General features: G+C 46.9%; 1 protein-coding gene across 1 annotated transcript in view; it reads right to left on the minus strand.

Annotated features, from left to right (window-relative positions):
• ITFG2 (integrin alpha FG-GAP repeat containing 2) overlaps positions 1-8,533 on the minus strand; it is a gene marked incomplete at its 5' end in the record, with an annotated part of 8,604 nt that extends 71 nt beyond the window's left edge. The window contains 11 exons of the mRNA XM_009082402.1: positions 1-72; positions 229-402; positions 986-1,103; positions 1,606-1,697; positions 2,168-2,221; positions 4,565-4,659; positions 5,963-6,111; positions 6,538-6,677; positions 6,972-7,149; positions 7,947-7,988; positions 8,438-8,533. The exon at positions 1-72 is cut by the window's left edge and continues 71 nt beyond it. Coding sequence (XP_009080650.1) covers positions 1-72; positions 229-402; positions 986-1,103; positions 1,606-1,697; positions 2,168-2,221; positions 4,565-4,659; positions 5,963-6,111; positions 6,538-6,677; positions 6,972-7,149; positions 7,947-7,988; positions 8,438-8,533 — 1,210 coding nt within the window. The remainder of the gene's footprint in view (positions 73-228; positions 403-985; positions 1,104-1,605; positions 1,698-2,167; positions 2,222-4,564; positions 4,660-5,962; positions 6,112-6,537; positions 6,678-6,971; positions 7,150-7,946; positions 7,989-8,437) is intronic.
• Between the last annotated feature and the right edge of the window lie 1,193 nt (positions 8,534-9,726).

Here is a 9,726-nt window from a genome sequence, read left to right on the forward strand (position 1 = left end):
TCAGATGATATTTCTCAGGAAAATAGAGTACTCTGTGAATCAGATTTTTGACAGCAGAAACATCACTTCTTTCTATGGAAAAGAGAGAAAAACAGTTGTTAGGGATCTGAAAGTTAGGCAATCTGAAAGCCTCTTTGTCAAGAAATGCCTGGAACTCTAGTTCCCACCCATTGCCTGCCAGCAGCCTTTCCTCTCTTCCTGTACATCCTCTACTCTTTCTGCACTCACCTACACCCAGCTGCTGCAGGAGATGTCCAAACTCTGGGTTACAATCCAGGATTTTCAACAGGTTAGTGGACTCCATTCTCTCCAACTGCACATCCCAGTAGATGTAGATCTTCTGGCTGAAGCTGACATACACCAGGCAGGGACTATTGCTTCCTCCTTTGCATGCATAGAGGCCTGGAGAAAGCACAGGTGTGGAGATTTGACTACTTCCAAAAGGAAGAGAAAGCAAATTGTTAACACCTCATGATGAGGTACCAAAGCTGTTAGGAGAAAACAGCAAGCACCCTAGCAGTCACATGGCTTCAGATATACAAAATCCCACTGAGACAATCCAAGAAAGTGTCCCTACACTGCATGAAGCTTGGAGATTTGCATGCTGCTTCTTGCAGGTCTGAGAAAGGGAACTGAGCAAAGCCAAAGCTTGGACTGGTTCCATGAGGCCCTTGTCGTCACCTGAGAACAGCTTAGAAGTCCACAAATTAAAACAAGTGGAGAAGACAAAAGACCACTGTGGCAGTCCCAAAAAGGACAAGAAAAAATCCTCAGTCCATCAAAGACAAATCTCAGCATCATCTCCTCTCACCCCTACTTTCCCCAGAGGCCACCAGAAGAAGGACTAGCTGGGCCTTTTGCAGTATACCTACAGGGAAATCATTCCCCACTGCAGACAGACAAAGGATTCCGGGATTCCCAGATAGGAGTAGTAGCTTTGAGGGAAAAATGCTGTGGGGACTAGCTTTGCAGTCAGGCTTCCCACCTGCACAGAATGCACTGACATTCTCATCTGCTTGAAATCTGGCAACAGTACGATTGTGGTCGATGATATATGTCTGACCATCCCATGCACAGGCAATCACCTCCTCATGGCCATTGCCCTGCAGGAACCACAAGATTGCATATTAGCACAGACATCACCTATTATCAGAGGCAGTCAAGAATCCTTGCTTATTCAGAGACAGAATACTAATGTCTGAACCAGATGTCACTTCTGGACATCTTGTCCAGACATTCTGCACTTGGGGCTGATCTTTCTTCTCTGTGGCAATCCTTACATATTATAAGAGCTTGTAGACAATTAGGGTATTAGCAATGTGCAAAGGCATTCAACTCTTCAGTAAGATAAAAGAGCAGCTGGGGGACAAAAGTTTATGAATGGATAAATGGATGCTGGGCTCATTAGGTCGAACAGGCAGACACAGCTCAACCTCTTGCACGTAGGCAGACTGACATGAGTGCAGAATGTACCACCACAGTCAGAGCACTCTGTGTCTTCCTGAGATAATCCCAGCCTTTTTCAGCTGAGTCATACTCCCTACATTGATATACACAAAGCCATGTTGAGTTTTTCATCCCTCCCAGCCCTATTCAGATACTCACTGTAACATCCAGCTTTTCCAGAGCAAACAGCTGGTGATCGACCTGAACAGACCACAGCAGCTTGTCTGCTCCCTCCATGAGTTTCAATGTCCCTCAAGAAAGAAAAAAAAATTGTCTTGAAAGCATTAAAAGGGAGCAAGATGCTTGCTAACATTAGGCCCTCCACACTCCTTCAACACGTAGGGTTGCTGAAAGTTGGCTGCTAATAGCATAGGCAAGGCCTCTGGGCTGCTAAATCCATACTGGACACTTAACCCCGTGTACCACTTCTCTATTATCCAGATAGACTGTGACAGTACTGGGCAGGGAGGACTGACTAGGAGAGAGTGAACATAAACACGAGTCTATTCTCATTGTGCCCTCAATGCCTTCGTAACAAATACGTCAGCAGGAGTCTTTGAGTCAAATTCTCTTGCCTGACCCAGGAAGGGTTTCTTAAGCCCAGCTCCCTCTTCTTTCAAAAGTCAAAAGCACTGAGCCCCTCCTTCATTCCCTGCTTTGAGTTGATGACAGGCCTTGGCCACTCCACAGATCTTTCTTCCAGGACAGTGGCAGGACTTACCATCCAAAGTACAGAGGGCAAAGAGACCTGAGCCACTATTCTCACTGGAGCAGCCTGTAAGTGCAAAAGAAAATTACAGGAGCTGATGGCATTTTATGTGCATTGTCCCCTCCCTCCCTCTCCTGAAAAAAATAAAAAAGATCCAAACCAAGCTGATCCATCCTGCCTCCTTTTCTTTTGCTCAGCCTCAACACTTTGCTTAGCAGACATCTGCAGGTTCTAGCAACCAAACACACTTCATGCTGGCTTTTATTTATAGGGTGCTAGCACCCCAAAACCCAAGTCCTTTGGTTTGCAATAATACAGGCATGTCTGGCTCTGCTGGCTGCTCCTAAGAGTGAGTCTGTACCACACGTGCACTTGCAGACCCATGGCAGTTCCCATTTTAGTGGACTGCATTGCATCCTCTCCAGGCCTCAGAAATACACAAGCAAAGTGTCAAAGTCAAGAATGGCTGAAGCCAAACGAGGGTATTACAACTGTACTCTCACTTTTTCTTTCAAGGACAGGAATGTGGCAGCCTTCAGCTGTTATGGGAAGGTCCAGAGGTAAAAAAGGAGGTCCCACCAGAACAACAAAGCCTCGAGCACATTAGCACAAAAGCACCTCCATGGTGACTCCTGAATGAGTCTGTGAAGGTCATGCTACCAATTCTACTGTTTTTTTCTGCAGCAAAACTGCACAGAGGCTGTGATCCTCTCCCTGCAAAAACTGGTCAGATACTAGGGTGCCTTTGCTTTATGAGCACAATAGACATGTGCCTTCCTGCTCATCTACACACTCAGCCCTGGCTTTCTTGGGCTATGTTTAAAGAGCTGTGAACATCCTGCAAGTTGTATCCTCTCCAAAGCCTGGATATCACAGCTGTGTGCAGGACAGTGCTGACAAATGTGACCAGTTAGACCTGAAGAGGAGACTCCCCTGACCACTGGGCTGCTTCAGCCCTTCAGTAAACTCTCTACCTAGCTACGGGTCAGAAAAGACATACAAGGTCACGTTTTTAAAAGTGGTATCACAGTTGGCAAGAGAGGACTTCCCCAGAATGACTTAACAATGCAAGCCTACCTCCACTAGACAGCTCCAAGCTACAACCCCCTGCATATTCCCAGGTTGCAAACTAACCTATTTCCACAGATCAGCTTTAAAGCAAAGTCAGCTGGTTGAGTGCTCATCCTCCAACTGACCTTCACCCAGACAGGTTCTGATCCAAGAGGTCGGCTGTGACCGACCCCCTTACAAACTGGCCAGCATGGCCACTCTTCAGCTGTTCTGTTACTTCCAGCCCAGCATCAGTGGGGTTTTCACAACCTTCTCTTCATCCCTTATGCTGTGTGCCTTAATTTTTCACAGACATCTCTCAATAGATGGAAGGCTTTGTATGCAGCAAAATAATTGATTTCATGCTCTGTTGACCATGTTGCACATAGCAACATTAAGGGATGCTTGGAAACATGACAAGCTTAGGAACTGGGAAGGAAAGGTACTCTGAGGGAGGGGAAAAGGAGGTGGTTGAGTGAGTTGCTCTTCTCCCACGGCTCCAATTACATTGGACAGCCTAAATCATGCTCAGACAGCACTGCAGGAGGTAATACTTGATCACAGCAAATAGAAGAAAAAGTGATATCCACTGGGAATTTTCTGCCATCTATTATGCCCACACACTCCAAGGGGGAGTGAAAGCTGCTTACTCTCCATAGATACCAAAAGAGGTGTACCAGGCACAAGCACAGGTCAGAGCACAAAACAGTCACACAAAGGAAGCAGAGGCAGTGTGTAAGAAAAGTGTGGACACAAGAGCAGTGTCAGGGCTGAGAGAAGTCTACAGCTGTACAGAGTTTAGATACAACACCTGAATAGATCACAGTAGAAGGGAACAGAGGACAATGATCTAAATTAAATATGGAAGCAGCTCTGGAGAGGTTGGGACTGCACAGGAGAAGGAAGAGCAGCACATAGCTGCCAGGCATCAAGATTCAAATGCTGAAAACCAAGAACAAAGATGAGGCTGTGGGAAAGGAGAGATGTACCTACAGAACAAGAAGGCATCAGCTGCAGCCATGCTAAAGCAGAGATCAAGGACATCTGTAGGAACATGGCATGGCAGCCATTCAGACTGACTAAGTGCAGGTCAGCAGAGGCTTCAGAGAAACTGTTGTGGTAGCTGAAGAGTAAGAGGTACCTAGGCAAGGACAAAGGCTGGAAAAGGCTCACATGCAAATATCCAACTGTCTTTCTTTGAGAGCTGGCTAACAGAAGCCAAGATCCCCCTATTCTTGCATCTACCTCCCACTGTTATGTTTCAACCACAGAAAATCTGATTTCATCCCTGGACTGACACACTGAAAAACTATCAAGGGCAACTGCTGGGACAGAGACCCCAAGATGCTAATCTCTCACCTCGGGCAATGCTACCAATTAGATGAGTGGAGACATTCTTATTGTGAATCCGTCCAGATGTTTGGTGTAGAATAACATCTCGAACAGGGGCCTCACTAAGGAAAAGAGAAAGACATCAAGGAAAGGTTAGGGAACCATAGAGCAGTGTACTCTACAAATCCAGAAACTGACAGAGTTTGTGAGCAGGTTAGCCCTTTAATGACAAAGGTCAAGGAAAAGAATGCATGCCATCCCAGGGATGAACAGAACTCATTAGTGTTTAATAAATAGAAACAGAATGATTTGATGCACCAGAAAACCGGAAAGAGCTCAAAAAATATCAGTAAGATATGTATTCCAATGAAGGAAAAAAAAGACTATTTTTATCCTTACTGTCACATAAGCCTGGCTGCTTTTCACTCAAGAAGTGTTTGCTGAACAGGTTGGTGAAAGACCACATCTGGGCCTGGCTTCTGGCTAGGATGGTACCATTCCACTAAGGTCTCTAAGACATCAAGATTTGCCTAGCTCCCTTCCTGTTGCAGTTTTTTGTGTCTGCCTTGAAATCTCACAGAACACCACAGAAGCATACAAATTTCCCAGCACCCTCCACCACCAAGACACTAACAAGCACCTCACTGCTCATCCTGATTGCTCTGGTTGTGGTTTATGGCACTGCCTGCCAGGGGTCTCATTAGGAAAACCTCTAATTACCTCATCTGGAAAAAACAAGTGAATGAGTCCAAAGTGTCATCCTGGGCTTCAGACTCATTTGGCTTGGCCCAGCCTTTCAGTTGCTACCCTTCCCTCCATTAGACAGGCCACCAGATTACCTACTTGCCTTCCTCTGGAGATCAAGGTCACTCATTTCCCAACCTCACCTTCCAGTAACACCCCCTCAGTGAGCTGGTTTTGCCACTCTCCTTGCCCAATGTGTGGGATACTAGGAAAGCAGTAGGGACAAGGCAGCAGAGCTGGCTTGCAAATAGTCAGTTTGTGACAAGAGACATGAAGAGTGTTCATGGAAGCTTGGGTGCAGGTGGGATTAAGTGACCAGGTGCCAGTGCTACAGCAGGTCACTGAAGTGAGGACAGTGACAGCCCTTCAGTGGTATGCTGGCTCCCCCTCGTGATGGGCATCCACAGAGGCATCTCCTCAGGTATCCTCACCTGCCTTGGGCAGAGCTGTCCCTTCCTGCAGTAACACCCCTCACCTCCCTGGGACCAAGGCATTTTTTCCCACAATAACATCCCTCACCTGCCTTGGGCAGAGCTGTCCCTTCCCACAATAACATCCCTCACCTGCTCGTGGCAGAGTCCTCTCTTCCTGCTGCTGCAGCCTGCTGCTCTGCATCCCAGGTGCACAGCAGGATGGCATAGCCACAGCCTGGCTGTGACACCATCCAATAACATCCCTCACCTGCTCGTGGCAGAGTCCTCTCTTCCTGCTGCTGCAGCCTGCTGCTCTGCATCCCAGGTGCACAGCAGGATGGCATAGCCACAGCCTGGCTGTGACACCATCAGCTCGGGTGAGCCATCGGGGCCTGGGTTCACAGAGAGGCTGTCCACCTATACTGGCAGAGGAAAAACATGGATAGAGTCTGAGAACTTTAAACACCTCCAAAGGTTTACAATGCTCCTTGTACCTAAATTTGAATATGGCAGATATTCTGATAGAGCTAAGCAGGAGCTGAACAAATTCAGCTAGAAGCAAAACGCCCAAGTTCAGTAAAAGGTTGTTTCCCTACCTAAAGTCACTTTAGAACAACACTGGTACTTTTCACTAATGCTCTAATTGGGCGAGAAAACTGTTTCCCAGACCAACCTACCAGCTGCTCCACGTGTACAGGACAACTACTGGGAAAATTGCCTTTCAAGCCATCGGTATGACAATTATTTTGTTCAAAGGATTGAGATTTTGTGCTTCATCCCTTGGAAGAGCCACCTCTTGAAGACTGTATGGCAAGTACTGCTCTGAACATCCTTTTTCCTTACCTGACCTTCAAGCAGCCATTTCTTCAACAGAAGCAACTGTCCAGAGACATGGTCTGAATTCTCCGATGAGTCCTCCCAGCGGAAGGCACGCACCACCCTGTCAGTGTAACCCACCACCAACTCACACTTCCCATCTCCATCTGCAGGCAAGAGAAGACAGACAGACTCTTAGGCTTTCATAGCCTCAAGAGCCCCAACATTCAGAAACCACCGTGCGGTTTTCTATATGTAGCATCCCTAAGGATCCCAATCTTGTAATGAGAACTTGCACTACAGAAAAGTTTCTGAAGTTCTTGTTTCTCTCCTCCATGTGGTTTGTTAGAGCATCTGTTTCAGCACGGCAGTAATTTCTTCCTGCAGGTCCCCCACACTTTCTCTTCCATCCCCCCCCAAACTCCCTCACCCTGCACTCCCACACCAGCTTCCTGGCTCACCAATGTCATTGATGAGCATGACCTTGGTGTTGGCAGGAATGTGCTGTTTGAACACTGGCTTCTGCTCTTCTGATGCTGCCAACTCATGGTGGCCTGAAGCATCTGGGTGTTTTGAAGTTGGAGAAGTCAGGTCAAAAAGATGAAACCAGCCTTCTGCACTCACTGCCACCACAAAATTCTAAGAGGGAAGAGAAAAATCTTTTGATTGTAGAAACCGCAGAAGTTGTCCCACAGCAGGGCAAGGGAAGATACAAGGTTAAATCTATCAAGATCAGTGACTGCTACAGAGGGAATGGGAGGTTTTTGGCCAGGATACAAGCTACTCAGGTACCGGCAGGGTCCAAACTTCTTGTTCATCTTTGTCAGACTACAATTTCACACTGATGTGTGCACGCAATCCCCAAACATGTGGCTTTCTCAATGTTCACACCAGCTCTGCTCCCCACTGGAGCAAACATAGCTGCAATATTTTGGGCAGAGTGCCTAAACTGGAACTTTGGGATTCATTGGTCCTGAATCAGCCCCCAGAAACAGCAATCCAACAAAAGGAGTCTTATTAGACTCAGTGGAATTTGCTTGGAAATCCAGACTATTCTGTGTCTCAGTCTTGTTTAGATGACCTTAAATGGACACAGCCAAGAAAGGCCATAGCCCACAGCAGGGACCAGCACAGAGCAGGGCAAAAGCTACTGGGCAAAAGGAGCAACCCACACCACCAAAACCTTGTGGCACTCACGCAGGAGGACATGGAAATCAACAGAGCTTTCTGAAGATAGGAGGGATTCCCTTGCTCACTAAAACCTGCACATGGCTCAGAGAAAGATACTGGTTGTGTGTAAAATGAAGAACAGTTCCTGAAGAGAAAGCACCTGCAATGTGTCCTCCTTCACACTCAGTACATGACATGACCCGAATCTCCTAAAGACCTCCAATACACCCTACAGATACAGCTGGGAAGAGTTTGGCTCCTCTCACCTTTCCTTTGTTGCATACATCTCCCACACCAACACATGTGAGCTGCGAAAGAAAAGGAGGCCATACATGAGAGAAGGCAACACAAACCAGCACTTTGAGATAAAGCCTCTGTCCCACCCCCTTCTGAGCATCAACCATCTCTTAAACTCTAAACAGCCTTTTGAAAGACTGTCCCAGGAGAGTCAGGGACAGAAACACATCTGCCATGCAACTAGCCAGAACCCTGGGGAAAAATCCATAGTGCACAGAGCAGGGTGAAGGTGGTACAGAAGCCCAGTTCTTGTGTTTGTTCAGTACTTTGCTCATCACCTCCAGCCCATGGGACCAGATGTGGATAAAAGCAGGATCTTGCACAATTATATGAAATTCATCAGAACTGGTTCTGGCTGCCATTTCCCTCTGGCCTAAATACTCCTAGGCAATGGACAAGGATAGCTGCTTGCACATACACCAAAAGGCCCAGCCATTTAGAAATTTTGTCAAGAACTGACCATTCCTTGGCAAGATCGCACAGCCCAGGGTTTGCTGTCATCATTCTTGTAAACATAGAGTTTTCCATTGGTGTCTCCCACCACTAGTTCATTCAGCTGTACAAGAGAACTGGGTTAGTAGGAAGAAATCCACAATTACAGTAACAGCAGTCATTTCAAAATTCATATCTAAAAAGCACTCTGTTGGAAGAAGCAGCAAAACAAAAGACTTAAAGAGACAGTCTTGATTCAATAAGGAAGGTCTGACAAAATATAAAAGCTCTTGTTTTACTCTTGAAGATAAAAGAGGTGGAGAGTAGCTCCCATCATCCATTGCTTCTCTAGGCACTATTTCAGAGTTGTGGCACTGACTGTTTTAACATCCTGCTCTACTAATCATCATCATCTCATCTTCCATCCTCCAATCTTGACTGACTTGAATCACCCAAGGAAGATGACGGCAATGAGGAAAATGCAACTACACAGAAAGAGGCTGCAAAAACACTTAAAAGTAGATTTACACTGGGTGTTCAATCTCACTGATGAAGGGGCAAAGGTCTTTCAGAATGATGATTATTTCTTTAAACATGACTGCTAAAAATCAACAAACTCCCCTGCTGATAAGCCTACTCCCACTATCCCATCTCCTGCATTAAGCCTCTGTGTGTTTAAATTGTAATTTTGAAATTCTCTGCACACTTTACCCCACATAACATCTTCTTGCAGGAAAATTAATTTGACCATCTACTGCATTATTAGCCGCAACACTTTTCAGGGTAAAGCTGTAATAAAATTTGACTGTTAAGAAGAAACAAGTTTACATATACCTGGTTAAGATAACCTCTTCCTAGTTACAAACCAGACTCATCAAAAACAACCATTCGTGGGACTGACAGCAACATCCATCACACATCAATGTTTGTCCATCCATCACACGGGTCAAGAGACACTGCACCTTGGGCTGTGACCCACCGTGCCTCCAAAAAGTGTTTCCCCATATCAATACATCCCAACCACCGTGACAGGGCAGTGCCTCTCTCTGGGACCCAGAGTTAATCTCCCCGCTGGCTATGCACCACCCAGGCCCCACGCAGGTAACCAGCACGTCCAGCGGTGGGGGAAGCCCTGACCAGCTGCAGCCCAGAATCACGGACATTCCCTTCGCAAGGCAACTCCAACCCCTGCGGCTCTGACACTGCTTAAGTTTCCGCCAAGCTCCCAGGGGTGGGAGCCTGACCACCTCCTCCTGGCACCTGCTCGGGGCCGCACCAGCCCCTCGGTCCTCATCGCCCTCCCCGCTGTGGCCCTCG

The sequence above is a fragment of the Acanthisitta chloris genome, unplaced genomic scaffold (assembly GCF_000695815.1).
Source record: "Acanthisitta chloris isolate BGI_N310 unplaced genomic scaffold, ASM69581v1 scaffold6169, whole genome shotgun sequence".
In the NCBI taxonomy this organism is placed as follows: domain Eukaryota; kingdom Metazoa; phylum Chordata; class Aves; order Passeriformes; family Acanthisittidae; genus Acanthisitta; species Acanthisitta chloris.